The 22,365-nt window shown below is 56.7% G+C and overlaps 1 protein-coding gene across 3 annotated transcripts in view; it reads left to right on the forward strand.

Moving 5' to 3' along the window:
- The window catches only part of PLXNA1 (plexin A1), a 120,760-nt gene that overhangs the window by 37,092 nt on the left and 61,303 nt on the right, over positions 1–22,365 (forward strand). For all 3 annotated transcript variants that reach the window (XM_087744426.1, XM_087744427.1, XM_087744428.1), the window contains exons 4-8: positions 15,064–15,204; positions 17,352–17,452; positions 17,924–18,047; positions 20,178–20,331; positions 20,959–21,058. In XM_087744426.1, coding sequence (XP_087600552.1) covers positions 15,064–15,204; positions 17,352–17,452; positions 17,924–18,047; positions 20,178–20,331; positions 20,959–21,058 — 620 coding nt within the window. The remainder of the gene's footprint in view (positions 1–15,063; positions 15,205–17,351; positions 17,453–17,923; positions 18,048–20,177; positions 20,332–20,958; positions 21,059–22,365) is intronic.

The raw sequence follows: 22,365 nt of genomic DNA on the forward strand, positions 1-22,365 counted from the left end.
GGGATTAGATTAGGGCTGGGAGCCGGGGCTGACTCATCGCTGGGGCTCGCGCTTGGCCGAGGCGGCGGCAGCATCTCGCGGGAGCTCGCGGCGAGGCTCGGAGACCTTGAGCCGGGACCGGGCAGGACCAGCCCCGCGTTTTGGGGGCTGGGTTGCAGGCAGGCTCCGTGCGAGCGGCGATGCCAGCTCAGACTCTCCCCTAAGAAAAGTGCAGTTGTTTTTTGGATGGGTTGGAGGTGGGTTGCAGGCACCGTCTCATTCCTGGGCGCCGGGGTTTTGTGTTTTTGCATTACCCCAGACGGGGACGTTGCAGATCTGCCACTGCGTTGTCGAAGCCCAAAGTGAAAGCCATCCTTTGGGGTATTAAGCGGAAGGAGAGCAGGAATGCGTCAGGATGGATTGAAATAAGAAAAAAACCCTGACTTTTCTTGCCCCTGTTGCGTGCATTCGTCCCGTTGCTGCCGTTTCCATGGCAAAGCAGCGGGCCCGTAACCCAGCCTGCCCCATGCTCCTCGCCGTTTGGAGGAGCAAAAATCCTCGGAGATGATGAGAATAATTTAACAAGCCATTAACGAGAGTGGGGGAAAACAGCGGAGGAGCTGGAGCAGGGTCGGGGCTGGGGCGCGGGGAGGCAGGGCTGGTTTTTGGCAGGGAGCGGGTCACGTTGGCAGCCTGCTCGCCTTGCCTTAGATGTGTTATGAAGTTTTGGAGGTTGCTTGAAATGTGTCTGGGGAGTGGTGGCGAGCCAAGCGGGCTGCAGGCCAGCTCGCAGCTAAACATGTTGTTGTGTAAAATTGCAGTCAATTAATTTAAGACCTGCCAATTTCAACTGCAAAGCGCTAGGAGGTTCTGTCAAGTTTTCAATGGGATAAAAAGGGGGAAGGGGGGATTAGTTTTCACTTGGAAGGGCAAATAGTGATCCTCTGCCCGATCCTGCGAAGCACCTCCTCCTCTCTCTGCTCCTTTTGGTTGCGGTAAACTTGCCGCCACTGATGTTAGAAATCCTTCTGGCGTGTGCCATCAGGGCTGAGACGGCTGAAGGATGGCAGCCAGAGCCCGGCGAGGTGCTGATGGCCATTTCAGGGCCTGGGGAGGTACTGGCTGCGGGGGGATGACCCAGTCCCCTTTGGCTTTGCGGTGCTCCTCCTCCATAGCCCCGTGTGGACCATCCCCTCTCCGGCATACTGAGGTGGTCCTCCCCAAACTTATCTGATCCTGCAAGACTAGCCTGATCCTTGGCACATTGGGCAGTGTGCTGGCTGTCTGAAATAGAGGAGGAGCTGGAAAATGCTCAGGGCAAGCCCAAGAGATGCCCCACATCCCCCGTGTGCAGCCCTGGAGGTCAGAGCGATGGGGCGCATAGGCTGGTACCCACCATGCGAGAAGACAACCTGCCTGGGAGAGCTGACAGCCAGGTGGGCACGGTGGCTGATCCCCAAAACGCTTCATCCCCCCGCTTCGGTGGTGGCAGCAGCTTGGTGCTGCTCTGCACAGAGCCCCTCTCTCTGGACGTGCCCCCCTGCCAGCTGCTCCCTGCGCCGTTGTCCTCTCGTGCCGCAGGAGCGCGGCACCTCTGGTGCGGGGACCCTGGCTGGAAACTCCGGCTGGTGTTTCGCTGCGTTTGCTTCAGCCTTCATGAGAAATACGTTTCCTGGGTTCTGGAGAGCATGTGTTTGTACATGCGTCTGCGAGCTGGCTTTTTTGATTCCTGCCACCACCCCCCCCCCCTATTTTTTTCTTGTTTTACAGCTTAATGAAACTTCTGAGAAAGTGCAGCTCTGCTTGTGATTAAGAGTCATGAGACTGGTGGGGCGAGCTGGCTTTGGCTCTTTCCCTTGGGCTGCTTGCAGCCAGTGGTGGGGCTGAGCTCCTTTTCGGGGCTGCTTCTGCTGGGGACTTGTGCCTCTCTGGCTGTGCCTCAGCTCTCCCCTGTGCTTATCCCAGCTTGCTTTTCCCTCTCCAGACCCACTGTAGCTTAGATTTACGCACGTGTGCTTGCGTTTGTCTGTCCTTTCCACAGTCTCATCCCTGGGCTTCTGCTGTAGCCTCTGCCATCGCAGCTCTGTGTCCCCAGGACACCCTCTCCAACTGCTGTTGCTTTCTAATTTTCACCAAAGGGTGCAAAACCACCTCTCCCAGATTCCTGGGGCTCTGAACCAGCTGCGTACCGCACTGCGTCCTGGTGTTTTGTGCGTTTCTGTGCCAGGGCTTTGCTCTGGCTTCAGCGCTGGAGCTACTGCATGTCCCCATGGGGCTGCAGACTCGCTGCTCCTCGCTGCTGGGAGGAGAAGGGATTTGGAAGTGGGTACCTCGAGAGCCGGGCTGTGCCGTGTAGGCACCGCCATCTGCGGCCTTCCCCAGAATCTATTTAGGGTAATTTCCTCCTGCTTTGCTGGGAGCTTGTTAATATTTCACTGGGACATGGGGGCAGCCTGCAAAGCCCGTGCTTCAAAGGAAGGCAGCTTTCAGCAGCTTTGGGGTTAGCTTTTGGTTTCCCCAGCTTTTGCTGTAACTCGTTCTGTGGTTTTAAAAATAGGTAACAAACCACCCAGCGGGTGAGAAAGCCCAGGCAAAGCCCAGCAGGCTGGCCATCGCCTCGCTGAGCCGGGTTGTGGCTCTGGTGTCTGCTCAGCATTGCTCTTCCTGCTCTGGCATTTGGGGAAAAAAAATACAGATTCAGTGTAGTTAAGAGAGAAGGACTAGGTGGATGCCTTGTGAGCCTGCTTGGGTTTGACATGGCTGGGAGAGAGCCAGCGCAGCCTGGCTGTGTCCTACTGCCGCCAGCCCGGTGCTTAGGCAGGGCTCGCAGGTGGGTTTCCATTCCCGACAAGGAGCTTTTTGGGAATGGCTTTTGGGCTTTTTTGGGGAATTACTTTTGCCTGATCCTGGACTCCGCAAGTCGGAGCAGGATTGGCCCTCCAGGAGCAATAACAGAAGAATTACTGCATTGCATGGGCGTCTTTATGTGTTTTTTAAACCGTCTCTCCTAATTATAAATAATGGCTGCGATATGAGATATGATTATGATGGATGGTGATTCTGTATTCCGCGTGCATTAGCGGCTTTAACCTTGCCGGGGTAATTATGTCTCATTTCAAATTCTGATACTATTTATTTGAGGTAGGGGACTGGGAATTTAATTTCTACTGCTTTGTCTTTTAGTATTATTATTATTTGAAAAGGATACCTTTGCAAAATTGTTTTTTAATCATTCCCTCCAGTTGGCAGCACCAGTTCATTAATATTTTCGGGGCCCGTGCGGGGTTGTTTTGGAGATGTTCGTAAAGGTAGATGTTTTGGGGGAATGTGAAGCTGAGGGCCGATGTATAGGAGAGGAGCTTCTGCTTTCAGACACCTGTGTGCATCCCCCTGACTTTGGTCTTCCCAAAGCAGCTACCTTTGGCCTTTGGCACTGGTTGCTGCTCTTGACCTTTGTGTCTCTGCCAGCCTGGGCTCCCTCCTGGCATGGGGTCTCTGGGGGGGTCCAGGCAGGAGCAGACAGGGCTGAGCCATCGTCCTGCCCACCCCTCTCACTGTCTTTGACGGCACGTTTAATTAAAAACCACATCAACCCGAAGATTGCGCACGTGGTCCTTAATCAGTTTGAAGTCTCTGTGAGAATAAAGTAATTATACTACTCGTTTGGTTACAGTAATTAAAACTTTAATTAACATCATTTCCCACCCCTTGGCCTCCCTCTACAGATATTCAGGCATGCGATGGGTGCCTGCCAGGGTTGCATCTTGGGATAAAGCTGTTTATCCGGGGGCTGTCTGCCCATCCCCATCTCCTCTCCCTCCAGCATCGGGCCGGTGAGGTCCGACCGTGCTTGCTGCTTGCCCGTCTTTTGCCGGGCTGCTGGGTGCCGACCTGCATCCCCGGCTGGGAGCAGCTCCTTGGCCACGGTGCCAGCAAGTCACAGCGGGTGGCAGCTCCGCTTGAGGTCCCCTGACGGCGGTGGGGATGGTGGGGAGGGCGGCAGGTGTTCCTCAAAGATCTTCTCAGAACTTGGGTTTGAATGCAGCGTGTGCTCTGGTCTTGGCAAGAGCTGGGCTTTCAGGGAGCAGCCTCACCTGCCCAGGGGTCCTTTATTTAGAATTAGCTGGGCTTTTCATTTCCCATCACACGGACCTGCAAAAGCCAGGGTTACAACAGTTTGTGGCTGGGTGCTGTCGCACCTGGAAAGCTTCGGGTGGGCTCCATCCCCCCTGCACCCCAGTTTACCTCCCAAGCGAGCCCTGCGGTCGCCGTCGTGCTCTGCGTTAGCTGACGGGACCCGGTGCTCCCCGACAGCCTGAAGAAGGGATTGCTGCCTGGGGAAGCAGGGCGGGGAGTTCTGCATCGGTGCCAAAGGAAATCCACGCCGTGTAAAATCTGAGCTCTTAAATATCTTGAGCAGCATCCTTGGGGAAAGCAATCTCTATATTTAAATCTTCTCAATCTCTCCTTCGAAATTGCTCCTATCTGCAGACTGAAGAGCCTAATTTTCTGAACGGAGAGCCCACTGCAGAGAAGTGTTTTTCATCACTCCAGGTTCTGCACAGTGGGGAGCTGTGGCCCCATAGGTTTCCCCTGTCTTTACGGAGACGCAGAGAAGGGTATAGTGTAGCCAGGGATGCGGCTCTCGGGGTTGGAGGTGCTGTAGGAGGGCCAGAGGTTCAGGGTGTGGGAACAAAGCCTTAAAATGCAAACAAAAGGTGAGAGCAGGGAATTTTAGCAAACACATCAAGAGCTCAAGGTAGAGCGAGCGAGAGGGTCTGAGCGTATCTGAAGCAAAATATTTGCAGGCGCTCTCCATTGCACTGAGCCCGAAGCCAGGCTTAGCTGTCTGTTATCGCCAGGAACACCGAGTGCGGAGTGGTGGGAGATTTTCCCTCTAATCTTGGAGGTGCTTATGTTTGGAGCAGGAACTGTTTCGGGAGGAAAGGCAGAGCCTGGAGTTTTGATCGTGACGTGTCAATAGTGGAGATGTTGATCTAAAAAGAAAAAAATTTTTAAAAAAGCTATGGCTGTAACTTTCTGCCTCCTCCCGATACCATGGGTTACGTTCCTATGAAGTACGTCATGCAATGTATGATTTTGGCATTGAATTTTTAAGAGACTCTGCATGTCCAGTCCTGGGTGCATGTCCTGTGCTGGGTGTTAATATTTAATGTTGTCACTGTGCCCTGCAATGTTTAGACCCTGATCATTTATTGCTTATCAGCTTTTCCTGGGCAGTCCGGTGTGATTTGTCCGTGGAGATAACACACCAGGACAGCCCAGAGCTGTGGTAACAAGAGGCCTGATCGGTAGGGAGGGATGAAAGCCAGTGTTAAACAGGTGAAGCCGAATCCCCTGGTGCAGTCAGTGTTGTCCTTCTCCCTGGGTGGAGGTGAACGGGCAGCAGATTTAGTTCCTATAATATCCCCCTTGCTGCAATGTATTGCTGCAGCAAATGGCTTTTGGCTTGTACGTTGTGGAAGTGACGGCTGGTGCACTTACGTGGCCGGAGCTGGGTGAATTGGGAGCTGCTGAGATGGGCTTGCAGAAGGCTTTGGAGTTTGTGGGGTTATGCTGTGAGATGTAGGGCTCCAGCGGGAAGTCTGAGGGATGGGTAAATCCAAATGCAAGCCATGGTGCCCTGCACAGCAGCCTGGGAGGGCTGCACAGGCTGCCCCCACCAAAACGGGGGCTTGGCTGGTGTGGAATTTGTGTGTGGGGCTGCTGGTGTGGGTGCTGGGGTGGGAGGGGACCCGGCCGCGGGGGGACCCTGAAGCAGCCCTTCCCCTTGGGGTCCGTCCCTCCACAGCCTCCCCTGCGTGGGCTTTTCCTGCTGCTGCCTCCTCTCTTTGCAAGGCCGACGGCCCCTGCCTTGTCCTCGGGCAGCTCCTGTCCTGCTGCTGTGTTGTTTTAGGGACCAGGAAGGAAACAGCTATTTTCCTGGAGCCGAGGGGGGAGGAAGGATCCAGCTGATCTCCAGCTGTGCTGCAGCCCCAGGAGCCTGTCCTTCCTCCTCGCCGCATCCTCGGCGAAGTCCTGCTGCCTCCTCCCTGCCTTTTGGGATCCCCTGATGGAGATCGGGAAAGGGGAGCATCCCCATCACTGCTGGCAGGCAGCGGGGATTTGAGCCTCTGGCCATAGGCATGTCCCAAGCGACCAGGAGGGTGAAGGTGGTGGGACAAACCCTTGGCATTCGTGTTGGGGTTGTCTTGGTCTGGTTGCATGGCCAGAAGAGTGCCGAGGCTCGGGAAGGGGGACTTGTGCCGCCCTGTTGAGCTAAGCAGCATTGTTAGGAGGAAAATACATGGTGCTTTAGATTTGCAGGAGAAATAGCAACTTCTAAGCTGTGGAGAGGTTGGGGATGGTGGCTCTGGGTCTGTTCTGCTCACCAGCCAGGGCGATGGGCTGTGCATTGCAGGAGACTGGTAGCCAAGGGTCTGGGCTAGTCCCCATGGGACAGAAGGATGCGATCTCCTTGGAGGAGCCGGTGCCTTGGCAGTGAAGGGATGGCTTTTGTTTGGAAAACTGAGTACTGAGTCCTTCAGGCAAGAGCTTTCTTCCCAGGGACTTCTCTGGGACGTTTAGGTATTAACTCACCCCAGGCTGGTCACGTGTAGTCTGAGTCCCGTGGGAGCCAGGAGGGTGACACATCGCCATGGCTTCAGAGAACCCAGGGCCTGCAGGGACGCCTGGGATGCCTACAGTAATTAATAAACGGGGAAAAAAATAATCCTGTATTTCTCTGATGTGCTCTGCCCTTCACTGCTGTCACCCAGGGCTTTTTCCTGCACGGAGAGGAACAGCGGGATGCAGTGAGAACGTCCCCATCCCATTTCGCTGTGTGCTTTTTCTGCCCTTACCTTCCATTTTGCAGGGCTAAAATTCCTTCCCCATCTGTTACCGGGCTCTCCTACCTCCGCAGCTCCCTCCTCTCTTCCCGTGGCTTGAGAAAGAGCGGGACTCGCTTACCCGCCTGCGCTCCCCTCCCTCGAGAGGGACGTGTCTGCGGTGAGGGGCCGGCGCTGGGCTTTCGCTGTGCATTTACGCTGGAGAGGGCACAGCCGGGTGCGGGCACCCTGCTGCTGGAGGGGTAGTTTTGGGGTGCTCTATTGCTCCCTCCCCAGGGAACTGATGCCCCAGCAGCTGTGCGCCGTCCCCGGGGATGCCCTGGAGCTCCCGTCGGTTCTCTTTAGCAGCCGTGAATCGCCTCGGAGGTAAAGCCTTGCATCGCATCCAGCATGTGCAGGTTCGGTGGCTGCGTGCACACTCCGTGCACAGGTTATTTTGCATTGCTGTTGCTCAGTTGAGGGGTGGCAGAGACGGAGGACTGCCACCCTGCTGGGCCACGGCATCGCATGGAGGGGTCCCTGGGTTCCCCTGTCCTCTGCCCGCTCTTCCCCGTGCCACTTGGCAGCTGCCAGCGCCTCCCGCCCGGTCCCCGGCAGCCCCCAGGGCAGAGGCTGCCCATCGATTCGCTTGTTGGGGGGCCCCCCCGACTGCCTCAGCCCTGAGTGATGCTGATTGGGAAATAATTGCAATAATAATAGAGATATTTTGCTCCTGAGTGACTAGACGGTACGAACCGGGCGCTGAGCCAGGAGAGTTTTGAAGGGCAAAGCTGGGAAATCAATGGCTCAAGACCGCCGGAGCGGCCGCGGGGCCAGGGGCTGGTGGGGGACGGTGACGGGACCTGGGGCTTTGCTGGGAGGGGAGCAGGACAAGTGCCTTAACCTGCCCACGCCGTGTGGCTCCCAATGGGGGGGTGCTTGTAATTCCTTCCCCTGCTTTGTTGCCTCCATGGGTCCCTCCTGCACCCGGGTTTGACTCCAGCAAAGGCACCGCTCCCGCGCGGTGCCCTGGCACTCTCTCCCTCATTCCAGCAGTTCCATTTTGGTACAGAAAGATTGAAAAGATTTTTCTGACAGTGTTTTAGTTCTGTCAAAATTGCTGGAGCAGTGTGTTGGGCTGTACTTCCCCATCGTGCTGATGGAGCAATGCAGGCAGACCTGCTCAGGGGAGGTTTTGGGAAGGTTTGCAGGCAGTGGGTGAGGGACCAGTCAGTGCCATGCTGTGCCGTGCCATGCCACGCCGCGTGGGCTGGTGCTGGTCTGGCCGGCCCTGCCGAGCCCACTCGGCATGGGGGAGCACCGCTCGTGTGGGTGGCTGAACAAGAGGAAAAGATGGAAATGAGTTTGAGTGAAAGAAAAAGGCAGCTGAGGAGTTTTGGGGAAGGTGGTGCTGTGTTTCGGGGTCCCGCTGGGCAGCGTCGCCCCCCTGCCTCCCCCTCTCTCCTATGGCAAACCCCAGTGCCTTCACGCAATTCCCAGCCCACCTCCCTAGAGAGGTGCAGCGAGTGCGTCTGTCCTCAGTCCGCATGGCCGAGCTCGGGATGCTGCCTGGGGATGACGCACCAGTAATAACGTGGTTTCAAAACCGGTTAGATTAACCGGTGTCATACCTGTCAGTGTTGGCAAGTCGCTGGCATTTGTTGCTGTTGTGAGCATTGATTTAGATTAAGTACCTCCTTGTTTTTTGCTTTATTATACTGATATAATTAAAGTCCCAATATTCTCCGGCTCAGGGCGATGTTGGGCCCAGGATGAAAGCCTTGCTTGTATTCATCTTTATAAAATGAATGGGTTTCCCTGAATGGAAGCAGGCAGCACATCTCGCCCTGTTCCTTCGGCGGGTTAGTGATGAGGCAGGAGCATCCCAGCCCCATGCGAGGGGCTGGTGAAACCTCCTCCCCGCGGAGGGGGCCGGGAGGACGGTACCCACCTCTGCGGGGCCCCGGCATGCCGGGTTCGAGCAGCTGGCAGCAGGCAGCTGCCTGCCGGTCTGGGAGGAGGCATGTGTCTGATCTGCGCCCGGCTGGTGCATTCCTGCGCAGGCAGCTGGCGGGGCGGGTGGCCGGCCGGCGGGGAGTGGAGGTAGCCAGGGTGCCGTCTGCCAGCCCACCCCGCATAGCTGGGATATTTCTGCAGGGCCGTCCTGTCCCCAGCCCCGCGTGTGAGCCTCTGGGAGATGCATCCCCAAAACCCTGCCTGTGCCCTTGCTGCTGGCTGCCTGTACCCTTTCGGCTGGGTGTGCCGCTCGGTAAAGCATGGCCGGGGCTCTCCTGGTGGCGATTTTCTTGATGCCTGAGCAAAACCGGAAGCGTATCCTTGTCCCCTGGGATGCCAAAATTTGGTAACCACAATACAGCGGGAGGGAGCAGGAGCCACCGCCTCCTCCTTGCTCTTGCATGCTGGTGTCCCCCTCTCCAGCAGCACCCAGCCCCCCGTCCCCATCAGCTGTGCCCCCCAGACACAGCTGATGCCACAGCTCTGCAGCTGCTCCCGGACCCGCATTTCGCTGGGCAGCCCCTGCCCCTGCCCCTTCCCGGCGTGGGGTGGGGGAGAGGTGTGCATCCTCCCCGGAGCAGCTGATCCAGGAATGTCATTTTTAAGCCCTTAACCCTCCTTTGGAAACCAGAGAGGGGTGTGCAGGTGGCAGCTGCCAGTGCTGCTGCTCCCTGGGGGACGGCTGGCGGGGGGAGGCATGTGGAGGGGCAGCCGATGTCCCCGTCCCCATGCTGCCTGCTGCCTCGGGGTGAGCCCAGGCCACGTGCCGGGAGGGGCCGTGCAGGCTGGCATCCCAAGGGGGGTCCCTCTCCCCTGCCAGCTGCCCCAGCTGGACACGGGATACTCCGGCTGTAGGCTCGTCAGCACGGTGTTTGACACCACCCGGCAGTTGTCACCTCTGCCCCAGGGTGGCCAGGCTGTGTGGGTCCTCTATTGCCTCTGGGAGGTGGCCCCATGGTTTGGGGGTCAACTCTGCCAGGACCTGCTCCTCTCCTGGTTTTATTTGCTCTGCCCTGTGCCCTTTGGGCGGACGGTGCCAAAATCAAAGCAGAATGCTGGGGTTGTTAGCACGGCCCTGCTCCCATGGAGGCGGGATGCGCACCCACTGGTTTGGGTGCAGGAGCCCCGGGCTTCAGTGGTGCCTAAGCCGTGAGCACGGTGGCATGGGGAGGGGAAGGTTTTGGTCCTGGGCTCTGCCCTCTGCACAGGTCAAAGCCTTTTCCTCCTTCCAGCTCAGGGACGTGCCACGGAGCTGCTCACCGGCAAGAGGATGGGGTCCAGGAGGGGACCAGGGCGTGGGTGAAGGTGGGACAGGGACCTTGATCCAGCATCCTCTCCTTGCAGCCCTGTCTCATCCCCCCTGCTCAGTCTCTGTCCCCGATGGACATCCCTGGGGCTGGGGGACTCTCCGCTTCCCCCAGTGAATGTTGGGAGGGAAGTGGGGAGGCTTTGAAATGCAATCCCGTAAATAAGCCTTTCTTTTGCGTTGCCCGTCAGTGCCACGTGAGCCCCGTGGAACTGGAAAGGGTCCCCATGAAAAGGCTGCAGTGTGTGTTTCAGGCAGATAAGTCCCTGCCTTTGAAGTGTGGCAGGTGGGCAAAAGCGCCCTCCTCTTGTAGCTGCTGCCAGCCGCTGTGAATTAATCACAGCCCTGTACAGATAAGAGTACAAAGCGTGGCTGAGCACTTCTCCTGCCCGGAGGAGGGGTCTGCAGGGGTCCGACTGGGACCCCGGATGGGGGCTTGAGAGCTCCGGAGCGGGGGAGATGGAGGGCTGGGGTGGGAGAGCCCCGCGGGGGGACCGGCTGCGGAGCGGTGAAGAGCCCCCTCTTCCCAGCGGTGGGCTTGGGGGTTGTCCCCTGCAGCGAGACCCGGTCTCTTGGTGACCCTCCACGTGTGCCCCCGAGAGCTTGTTTTCAGTCCTGCGGGGAGCTGGTGGCCCAGCCCAGCAGCCCCCGGGCTGCGGCCAGACCCCTGCCGACACGCGTTAAATCCGAAAGCAGCCTTGGCATGTCTGCGGCTGCCTTCCCTGTCTGCCTGGCGTCCCTGGCTCTGGCTGAGCTGTAAAGCCCTGTCCTCCATCGCCATCCTCGTCCGGACCCACTGCCAGCACTGGGTGACCACCAGGTCACAGCTACTGCCCTTCGTTCCTCTCACCACCGTCTTTCCAAAAGGCGGCCCTGGGGAGATGCCCCTCTCTGCCTTGCACCCGTTGCTGGTGGCTGTAAGGATGTTGAGAGGTTTTCCCCGTGGTGGTTTGGTGAGCAGCAGTCAGGCAGCGGTTACGGCAGCAGGGAGGTGCCTCTTCATCTGGACAAGCCTGGAGGGCGTCTTCCCCAGGGGAGCAAGCGTGCTGCAATGGGAGGAACCGTCTCTCCTCTGATGTGTTGTCTCTGCCCTCCCGGCGCTTTCGCTTCCCCTTGCTTTCACATGGGTTTCAGGTCCCAGCCTTGTCTCCTCAGGGCAGTGGCTCTTCACTACCGCTGGCTGTGGTGGGGCCTGGGCCCTGCAGAAGCTTCTGGATGCTCCAGCATCATGGTTTGTAAAGGAGAGCTGAGCTTTCGAGGGAGCATCGGGCTCGAGGCAGCAGCAGGACCCGCTGGTGCTGTTGTCCAGCCGTGATACTGCACGACTGCATGCTTCTTAGCAAGGTGATGTTGCTCTTCTCCAAAACCTGTATGGGATGGCAACTCCCTTCTCCAGCCAAGACAAGACCATCCCCAGGAACCCTCTCTGGGCCTCCTGGGGGAGGACTTTGCCTCTGCCCAGCCAGGGCGTGCTGTGCGCTGTCACTCATTACACCAGGGTGTCCGGGGGCTGAAGCATTGCATGCTGTCCTTTTCCTCATCGTTCCTTTGCCGGGGTTCTCCATGGCTGGCCTGGGAGGCGAGGGGCCTCTTGGTGAGGTGAGATGCCTTTGCATCTCCTGGCCTTGCGCTGCTCCACCAGCTTGCTTGGCTTCTGAGGGACCAGGTCTGAAACCCTTCCCTCTTCAGAGTGAAGTTGTGCTGGGTGCTCACCCCATGGGGTGCCCTCCTTGCTTGGGTGGGGAGGGCATGCATGTGGATTTCTGGAAGAAGGCGGCCTCTGGGCTTGCTTTGAGATGATTCACCCCAGCAGGGAGCTTGTAATTTCTTGCCTCTGGTCTCCTTCATTTACTTAATGAGGCAGCAGCCCAGTAAGCTGACCCTCGATCCTGCTCCTCTGCCTTGGCACGGCCCCAGGGTCCAGCCGTCCCCCGGGGCTCCTGCCAGCCCTCGCAGGAGGCAGCACCACGAGCCGCTGCCTGAAGCCAGCCCGAGGCAGGCGAGAGCGAGGGCAGGAATCCTGAGCGAGAAATTAGTGCGAGTAATTATTAGTATTGGGTAATTATATCAGCGTCAGGATGAGGAGAAAGGTTAATAGGTTTATTTATTTATTTATTTTTGGTAAATGTCTTTTCCCCCGGGTGGGAAGGCAGGCGGGGTGGGCAGGAAGGAGCGTGTTTCCGAGGGGGGCTGCTCTGATTAAACCGCATCCTCTCCTACCCCGCGGGTGCAGGGAGCGGGGGGGAAGCGGTCCCTCCCTCCCAGCATCTGTAAGAGATCAGATGGGAGGTACCTTGTGCATCCCATGCACCATGTTGTGGTCCAAACAGCCTGTCCCCTTCCCGCCAGTCAGGATGAGCAGGTTCCCATCAGGCTAATCCCGCTGGAAAGGCCCTGATGCCAGGTTCCCACCTCTGCCCGCGCAGCAGCAGGCATTGCGGGCAGTCGGGTTCTCCTGCCGTGGGGTGATGTTGGGGTCTGTCTGCCAGTGATCTCGGATGCTGGGGAGGAGCAGCAGGATGGGTTTGCCTACACGAGCTAACTCAAAATCTCCCTCGTGCCCTGCCTTTTGGCCAACTAGAAAACAACTTGATTGCCAGGCCTTCCAAATTTCATTTTCCGGAATCGCAAACCCACCTATAGAGCATCCTTAGGGGGAGGAGAGGTGCCAGAGAGAAGGGTTCCTGCGTGTGCATGCCTGGGGTGGCCCCGTGCCCCCCATCAGAGCACCCTGACGTGCGGCAGGCTGGGCTCCAGCCCCATTTGACTACCGAGAGTATTTTTAGGTTCTTCCTGGAGCCTCAAATTAACTGGAAGTGCTTCACGTCTGTTGGTTTTTTTAATACATCTCTTTCTCTTTCCCAGCACTGCGCAATGCAATAATGTAATGGGGAAATTACCCCGCTAGTTAAAAATTACTGCCAGCGCGACATCCAGCCATAGATCTATTTTAGAACCAGGGTAAAACTATATCGATTCTTCTGCGCCGCAACTGCGGCCCATAAAAGGGTTGGAAAGGTGTATTTGTCACGTTGCTGTAGGAAGGAGGGGAGACAGTGCCTCGCTGGGGAGGGGGGATGCTCCCTGTTACCCTCTTCTGGTGAACTGGCTTGGACAGGACTTTGTAGGGGAGAAGCTGAGAGCCAAGAGGGGAGCGACCTGCGAGGGGATGCGGGGAGGCAGGGCTGGGTCCTGGGGGTGATGCTGGGTACCGCTGGGCAGGGGGTGTCCTGGGCCCTGTGCCACAGGTGTCTGGGGCTTGATCTCTGATGTTTGGAGTAGAGGCGAATGTGGTCCTGGACCTGAGCAGAGAAAGAACACCCCCCACCCCCCCCAAAAAAGGACACACTTTAGGATGGGCTTTTGGCATCTCTAGGTTCCCCAGCACACAGTGGTACCCAGGGCGGGGGTGATGGGGAGCAGAGTCCGTGTAGGGGTCTGGCAAAGGATGCTGAGAAGGTGGGTGGGTACCAGGACCAGTTTGGGTTATGGCAAAGGCTCTTCAGTCCTGTGGCAGGATGTACGGGGGGGTTTTGGCTGTGCCGTGGGCTCCTAAGAGTTAGCCTGGCCCTGCAAGCCCAGTCACCGTGGCCTCTTTGCTCACTGCTGTGCAGGACTCGTTGCTCTGGTTGCTCAGGGGTCTCTTTCTTAATTAAATACATTTGTTTTGTAAAACTGCCTAAAAATAATCCGGGGCTGGTGCATGCAGGAGGCTGGCGGTGAATCAAAGGCGCCGCTCTAATTAAACGGGCCCCGGTTTGTTTGTGAGCCGCATACATTTCCATGCTAATCAGCTGCACACCGGGATCCTGCTTTCCCGGCCCGTATCCTCCTGATTGGGAACTATGCAAATGCCAGCGGCGATTTATTACAGGAGGGGGACGAGGCGGCCGGGATGCTAGCGCGGCTGCCATGGGGGGCTCAAGGGCTTGGGCACGTCTGTGCCAGGCCGCGGGAGTGGGTGTGATGATCAGGGCAGGGCTGTGGGATGCATTTTGGAGGGTGCTTCAGAGCAGTGGATTTAGCCCCATGCAGTGGGGAGGCGATCCATTTCGCCAGCACTATCTCCCCGAGGCTGCCCTGTGCCCGAATCCGGGGGTATCGCAAGCAATGGCATTAGCAGGAAGAGTCTCTTGCTCGTGGAGGTGGCAACCAGGTTATGACAAGTAGCGCAGCTGAGTTTAGCTCCTGCTCGGTGGGTGCCTCCATCCCCATGGTGCCTCGTGATGTGGTTATTGCTGGTACAGCCAGAAACCTGTGTGCTTAGGAAGAGCTTTAATGTAATTGTGAGCCGTAAGGGGATTAAAGCCTTTGCCACGTTCCTGCTCAGGGAACAAAGGCGCTTTCTGAACCTCTGTTGACCCTCAGCTTCCTTGAGACCCTCTTGACTTTCCCGGTCACGAGCCCAAGTGTTTCCTCTGATGGATGGGGAGGTGGGAGCCCTGCCTGCGTCCTGCAGCGTCCTGCCTGGCCGGGGCTCGGTGCGGTGCGGCATGCGGGCTGCTTTCAGTACCGCTGCAGCAAGATGGGGTTTGCTGCTTTGCTGCAAGCTGGGCGCTCGTCTGTGCCATGCTGCGCATTGGAGGGGCTTTAGGGCTGAGCAGCAGTGGGGGAAGCAGGGCAGCATGCAGGGGAGTACAGCGTGAGAACCATGGATGTGGCTTCCCTCCTTGGAGAGAGGTGAACACCATCAGCATAAACATGGGACAAATGCAGAAAAGGGAAGAAAACATTGGAGTTTGGCCTTTTGGAAAGGGTTGGGATGTTTGCAGAGCGGCTGCTGCTTTGCTGTGCTGTGGTGGCTGTGACATGGCCACGCTGGCATGGGATGGAGGGGTGGCTTCCCTAACGGGGCGTGTTCCCCATCCCACTCCCTGAGTGGGGGCTGAGGTGTGCGTGGGACCATGCTCACCCCCCTTGCTCTCCCCGCAGATCCTGGTGGACTTGCCGGCTGAGAGGAAGCACCAAGCCCTGCAATATGAGAACGTCGTGGCCCACGAGGGCAGCTCCATCCTGCGAGACCTGGTGCTGAGCCCTGACCGCCAGCACATCTACGCCATGACGGAGAAACAGGTAAGGGGAGGGAAGGGCAGCCCCTCCGCTCTCCTGACTTGGCAGCCCACGTTGGGGCCCCAGCCTGCAGTCCCATGTGCTGGGAAGCCTTTTGGGCAGCTCCCTGGTGGGGTCTGGCCTTTGCTTCCCGGGGTCAGAGCTGCCTGGGGACTCCTGTCCCAGGGCACGGAGGCAGCTCCTCCCTGCTCCTCTGCAAAACCACTGCCCCGAGGCACTGACCCTGTGGCCCTGCTGCTCCTCTCCTCGCTGGGGCTGTGCCCCAGGCATTAATTGTTTGCAGCAGCTGCTTGAAATCCCAGTGGTCACCAGGGACCGAGGGCTGCCTGACCCTTCCTTGCTGCAGGGGGCTGGCCATAAACCTCCTCCCCGCTCTGGCCATCCCCTCCTGAGCAGGGTTTTTGCAGGTTAGCAGGAGCTCCTTGCTCCAAATGGCTTTTTCTCCTCCGGGGAGGCAGCTTTTGCACCTTGGGGTGGAGGTGATTGTGTGCCCCCAGACCCCAGCATGCACACCTCGGTCCCTGCCTCTGCTCCTGCCGAGCTAACCAGAGGCACAGACACAATCCAGATCCAGCACTGCTGTCCTGGCAGCGCGGTCAGGGCTCACGATAAGAAGTTTTGGTTGGCCTTGCAACTGTTTGCGTGATCCCTGACCTGCCAGAGAGCTTGCTGGTGCTAGTTCATCCATCCGTGGGCTGCATTGGAGCAGGTGAAGAAGGTTCGTGCCATGGCGGTGGCGCTTTTTGGATCTGGCATCAGTGGGGACGTGCACCGTGCCTGGTGGGGTGACGCAAGGCAGCCATGCAGGGACGTGGCGTGCCTGCATCTCACAGCATCTCCACTGCTCTGCTCAGGAGAGGTGTGCGCGGGTGGGACCATGGCTGAGCTCAGCATGTAGCAGGTCTCCTGGCCGCCAGCCCAGGGGCTTGGGAGGGGGAAGGATGCTGGAGTAGGGCCGTGGATTTGTCTAGACAGCCCCGCGGGGAAAGCAGAGCCCTTTCCCTCCTCCTCCCAGCGCCTGTCTCTGTTTTCTGCTCTGCTGCAGGAAACACGTAGCTTTCCAGGAGGGGCAGAAACTGTGTTTGGGCTCCTCCGTGCAGCTGTCCTGGGCTGTGTTTCTGTCCCTGGCTGTGTTTCTGTCCTTGGCCTGGCTCAGCTAAGCCTCCTGTCTGCGGGGGAGATGTTGGAGACATGGATGCGGGGGCCATGGATTTCCCCCAAGGGCCAATGTGGTTGCTGGGAGCCGGCAGGCGCCTGTGCGGGGTCTGCCTGGGGGGGACCCGCTGCCGACCCCCTCGCCACCGCCTGCCTGAAGTGATGTTGGGGACAAACAAATGGGAATGCTATAGGTATCCTCATCAGTGTGCAAACTGGAGGGTACTGGTTGGCCAGCCTTATCCCAGCTCTGTAGGCATCATGCTGAGCCCATCCCCTGCTGGGCTGGAAGGAGAGAGGGCACCCCGGATTTAGCCTTCAATAAAGAAGTTTGCAAATTTTAATTAACGACTGAGTCCTGCCCTGTGGCAGCAGTGGGGAAACTGAGGCACGGGCAGCTGCCTGGCGCTGCCGGCTCCTCGCGGCAGGCGAGCAGGCAGCTCCCTGCTTTCTGCACCCCCTCCCCGTCCGCCCCTTCTCCTCCCCTCTCCTTAATAAAACCCGCTTTCTTCCCTACTACAGCTCGGCATTATCAGAGTGCTGGTGGAAAGTAATTAAGTGAACAGTTGTAACAGAGCTCGAAGGGCTTGGCGAATGAGGGGATTTTAATCAAATCTGGAGGAGCAATTAATAAAGGACCAGTAACCCTTTCAGAGCAGGGCTGCAGCAGACATGGGGTGCCTGGCCGGCGCTGGGAGCCGGTGTGGGGCTGAGCCGGCACAGCCCGCTCCCACAACCCTGCAAAGATGCAATGGTGGCAGGAGCTTGGTTGGGGTAAAAGCCTCCCTGGGGTGGAGGTGTTGCCTGCAAATGTGCTGCCTGGGCCTCGGAGAGGAGTGGGTGATGGCAGGGGGCTCAGCCTGCTCCCTGCTGCTGCCTCCTCTCCAACAGACCAGGGTGAATCTGTGCTGGGTCTGTCTCTGCGCGGTCCAGGCATGGGCACAGCAGGGAAACACACAGCCCGTCCTCCTTCACTCCCTGCCCGTTCCCCGCAGGTGACACGGGTGCCGGTGGAGAGCTGTGAGCAGTACGAAAGCTGCGAGCTGTGCCTGGGCTCCCGGGACCCCCACTGTGGCTGGTGCGTCCTCCACAACATGTAAGTACCTCAGGATCGTTCCTGAGAACGGTGGTTGGTGAACTGTGGTTGGTAAACCGTGTCCGTCCCCACCACTGGTCTCCTTGAGGAGACCCCTCCTGGACTTTGGCCCTGAACCGTGGGGGGATGGAGTGGTCCAAGGGGTCCGTCATCTCTTCCCTTGGCACCCAGGCAGTGCTCACAAGCACCATGTGTGGTGCAGCTGCCCTCAGGGCCCGCTAATCCTGCCCATGGGCTCCCGGGTTCGGCATCTTTGTGCCAAAAACAAAAGCTGAAGATAAAAGACCCCAGAAATCCCCAGTGCTTGGCACCAGGGGAAAGCAGAGCTCCCGCTCAGGCCTCAGGCACCCAAGGTCCCTAGCTGGGCATCACCTCTGTGCCAAAGGGTCTGTCTGCTGTGGCGTCAGCCCAGAGCTGCGCAGGACCCCGGCCACTTCTCCTCCTCACCGTGGTGGTTTCATCCCCCTCCAGATGCTCACGCAAGGACCGGTGTGAGCGGGCGGACGAGCCCCAGCGCTTCGCCTCCGACCTGCGGCAGTGCGTCCAGCTCACTGTCCAGCCGAAGAACATCTCGGTCACCATGTCGGAGGTCCCGGTAAGCCGCCTCTGCTGCCCGCCGACCCCCCCAGCCACCTCCTGACCCTCTGGAGGTGATGGCTGGGGAGGCGGCAATTAAAAATAAGTAATGAGTATACGACAAATAGGGAGAAAGGGGAAGAAAGGTCCGAGACAAATAAAACATAGTAAAGTGCAGGGCATTGATGAGGGCTGGCCTATTGATGGGGATAATAAACCAGCTGATGATTAGTCAGAAAAGACATAAGCGAGCAATAAATATTTCTCCGTAATACAAACACCGACATCAGAGATGCCATTCATAGGCCAGCGATCTGTCTAGCTCAATAGCCTGTCTGTGACCCTGGCCTGCAGTGGATATTTTGGGATGAGACTTCGATGCACAGCTTGCTGCTCTGTCCGCGCAGACAGAAAGCATGATGGACTTCCCCGAAGTATTTTCCAGGCCATTAGCACCGTGAAGAGAATATGAAACAGCATATACTAGCAATAAAGTTTTGAAAACTGCCAGGTCTGGATATCTGGCACTCAGGAGTCCTAGGAGTTGGCTGAGGAGTTCCGTGGCCTGTGGATATTTGTAATAATATGACTTTGTAATAAATAAGTGAATGTTGAGAAAAGCCCATGAAACAGAAAAGGTGCTCCTTTTTTGCCCAGATGCAGAAAGGACCAAATGGTCAGAGGCTGCTTAGTTTGACATCAGGTTTAGAAAAACTAAAGGAAAAAAACTGATGCAGGGTACAACGGATAAAGAATTAAGGATAGGAATATAATTAATGCCAGTCAATGTGGTTTTATGTCAAACAAACCACGTTTTGTTCTTCGGTGAAATTATGACTTGAATTAGAAGAGGGACTGCGGAGATGTGATGTCTTTAGGCTTTTACAAGGCATTTGACTTGGTACAACACAACGTTCTGATTAAAAATTAGCATTATACAATATTGATAAAGCACGTGTTAAGTGGATTAAGAACTGGCTCCGTGACAGATCTCAAAAAGTCCCCATCAGAGGGGAATTGTCACCGGATGGAAACGGTTTGGAAAGTGCTTCTGCAGGCCTAACGTTCATTGGTGATGTGGAGATAAATGCGGGATGGCTGCGGATGGGACCTGCGGAGGATGCTGGGGCTGGGGGCTGCTACGGGGTGAGATTTCCTTCAGAGCGGTTGGGTCTGAGTGGGACTGGTTTAGCAGATAAATTGGGGCTTGATATTGCCAAGTCTAAAGTTAGACATGGAGGGAAAAGGCATTTGCCCGGCATCCTGGAAAGCAGTGCCAGGGCCGAGCCCTTGCTGTGGGGCTCTCAGTGCGCCTCGGGTGAAGCCGGGAGCCGGATGGCATTTTTCACTCTCGGGTGGTTATCTCCCTGACCGACGGCAGGATGCTGCGCCGAGGTTTGGTGTGGTCGACATGGGGATGCTGCGCTCGGGCTGGAGTCCGGCTTTGAAAGGGGGAGGCTGAAAACCTCCCGTAAACATCATGTAAATGAGTTGAAGGCTGGAGAAAATGCCTTGCAGTGAGAGACTTCCAGAGCTCAATCTGCTTAGCTTATCAAAAGGAAGATTAAGAGGTGACTTGATTACAGAGTATAAGTGCCTTTACAAGGAGCAAATATCAGGGACTAAAGGGCTTTTTAATCTATCAAGGAAAGGCATAACAAGAATTAATGGCTGGAAGCTGCGAAAAATTCAAATTAGAAATAAGGCAAGCGTTTTGTAAAGTGAGAACTGCTGACCCCGGGAATGACTTTGCGAGGGAAGAGGTGGATTCCTCCCCTCCTCGCCTCTGCCGGAGCAGATGCCTTTCCGTGAAACACTCTTTAGCCCAATGCTGTGCTTGGTCTCTGTAGAGGTGAGGCGTAATGGCTTGTGGTACAGTGAGGGCAAAGGACGGGAGGCTGTGAGTCATTCCATCTTTTAACCCGTTTACATCCTCTCTCCTTGCTTGAGTGAGGAGGTCCATGGATGGGGGGCTCGCTTGCAAAAGCCCGGAGCAGGTCTCCCCACCACATGTGGGTGGTGGAGGAGGGATCGCACCCCTGGTCTTTTCTGTTGGCTGGACTTACACAGCAGACATGGGGGAGTCCTTTTTTTTTTTTTTTTTTTTTTGCTAGTTTTCTGTGTTGATGCTCTTGCCTCTCCTCCCCAGCTGGTCCTGCAGGCCTGGAACGTCCCAGACCTCTCGGCGGGAGTCAACTGCTCCTTTGAAGACTTCACCGAGTCCGAGAGCCGCATTGAAGATGGGAAGATCTACTGCAGCTCTCCCTCTGCCAAGGATGTCATCCCCATCACTAGGGGCCGCGGTGAGCTTTTTTTTTTTTTTTCCCCTGGGGTGGGAAGAAAGCCCGAGACAAACCTTTCCCCCCTTGTTGCCCCACAGCCAGATGTGGAGGAGGACAGTCCTCCCCTGACAGCGATCCCTGGCCCCTGAGCAGGACCCCAGTTGCGTTCTCGGGGTGTAGGAGGAGGAGGACATTGCTGTTCATGGGGGACTGGTCCTTGCTCTCCTCCAAGCCATGGGCACAGCTACTTGCTGACACTGTGGCGGTCTGTGCGCCAGTCCTGGGCACCCTGGCCTCGTTCCTGCCTATGGACCATTCCTGGCCAGATGTGCTGTAGGTGGCCATGAGCTCTAGGATGTTCTGGTGACCCCAGAACTGTTAAGCTCCCCTTGAGTATCACCAGTACAACCCAAGGCACCTGCCTCCATGCCAGCAGGTTGCCGTTAGCTGTAGGGGCCCAGAGTTGTACGGGGGCTCTGCTGGGTGGGTGAATACTTTCTTTTGATTGCCAGATTCGGGGGATTTTGTTAGTAAACTGGGCTGACTGGTGATGCTCTGCTCCCTGCAGCCCATCGCAAGCCTTGGGCTGAATGCTGGGCCATGCCCTCTGACCCTTCTGATGCCTTTTTCTGCTTGGGTCTCTCCCAGGGGACAAGCGAGTGGTGAAGCTCTACCTGAAATCTAAGGAGACGGGGAAGAAGTTTGCCTCTGTGGATTTTGTTTTCTACAACTGCAGCGTCCATCAGTCGTAAGTGGCCTGGGCTTCGCGAGAGTGCTCCGGGAAGAGATTGGTGGGGCAACGTGAGACTGGGAGAGAGAGATCTCAGCTTTGTGGGTGCTGGTGTTGCAAGAGGAAAGGGCATTTGCAGTGAGAAACCTCCTCCTTTTGCCCTTGTAAACTGGGATGGTGACCAGAGCACCCACAGTTGGCTTTGGGCATGTGGGAATGTGTAGTATCAGGGCAAAACCTCACTTAAAAACAGGGCTTTGGGTTTGGCAAAGCTTTGGAAGAAAAAGCGAGATTACTGCATTGCAGGCTGTAGCAATCCATGTGACCGAAAATGCCAAGCATCTTGTTATTCCTGGAAACAGTTAATAGGAGTGACTTGGAGATGCAAAAGGAGAAGCCTGTGTTTTCCTGCAACGGTACCTGCTTCCCAGGCTTGCTGGAGAGCAAGCTGGGAAGTTACAGCAACACGGGATGGAATATGCTGCATGCCCTGAGGTGTTTACCCAAGAATTTCCTAACTGGAAGTAATTGTGAATTTGCTTTCTTGTCAGACTGCCTTGAAATCTGCTCCACGTAGGGGTTTTTAGGCAGTTTGAGATATGTATGTAATGAAATAGAGGAGGTGTGGGTTATTGATGTGCTGTCTAAGCAGGGTGTCTAAAGCCTCTAACAGCGAGCTCCTGATGAGGAGCTGCGGACGGTGAGATGGCTCTGCTGTGGGAACGTTGGAGAAGATGCTGGGGTGTGTTTGGGCAAAGAATTTGGAGCTCAAGAATGCGAGTGATTTCATTACCCTGCCAGAAACTTCCCATGGATGGTGGCGCTCCGGCTGATCAGTAATTATAGATAAGCAAATGCAGAGTGCTCTCTTTTGGACGGCTGTTTGCGAAGTGTCTAGGCTGGCTCGGGGGCTCTGCTGCAGATGGCTTCTCCAAAGCCTGTTTGGCAAATGAGCTGGGTTTTCCTCTTTCATCAGGAAAAAGCAGGTGGGATGCGGGCACCCCGGCTGGGTACCTGCGGTGAGCTCCGAGGGGGATGCGTCAGAGAGCCCCTGCAAACCTTGTGCACCACGGGGATTTCTGCCCTGCCTGCTCTTTGCACAGGGAGCGCTGTGCCGGCGAGGGAGGAGAGAGTTTGCAAACTTGACTTTCTCCCTCACCTTGACTCCCGAGATGAGCTTTGTCTCCCTTCACATCGTGCGGTTTCAATAACATTAGCTCAGCTTTGGCTCGGGCTGGCTGCATGTCATTATTTTGCAAATCAAAAAGCAGATGTGACTTTTATTTTTCTAAATGAAAGAAAGACGACTTTTAAGTTCAAATGGC

The sequence above is a fragment of the Nipponia nippon genome, unplaced genomic scaffold, assembly GCF_047370975.1.
Source record: "Nipponia nippon isolate SJK-2023a ecotype South Korea unplaced genomic scaffold, ASM4737097v1 scaffold_9, whole genome shotgun sequence".
In the NCBI taxonomy this organism is placed as follows: Eukaryota; Metazoa; Chordata; class Aves; order Pelecaniformes; family Threskiornithidae; genus Nipponia; species Nipponia nippon.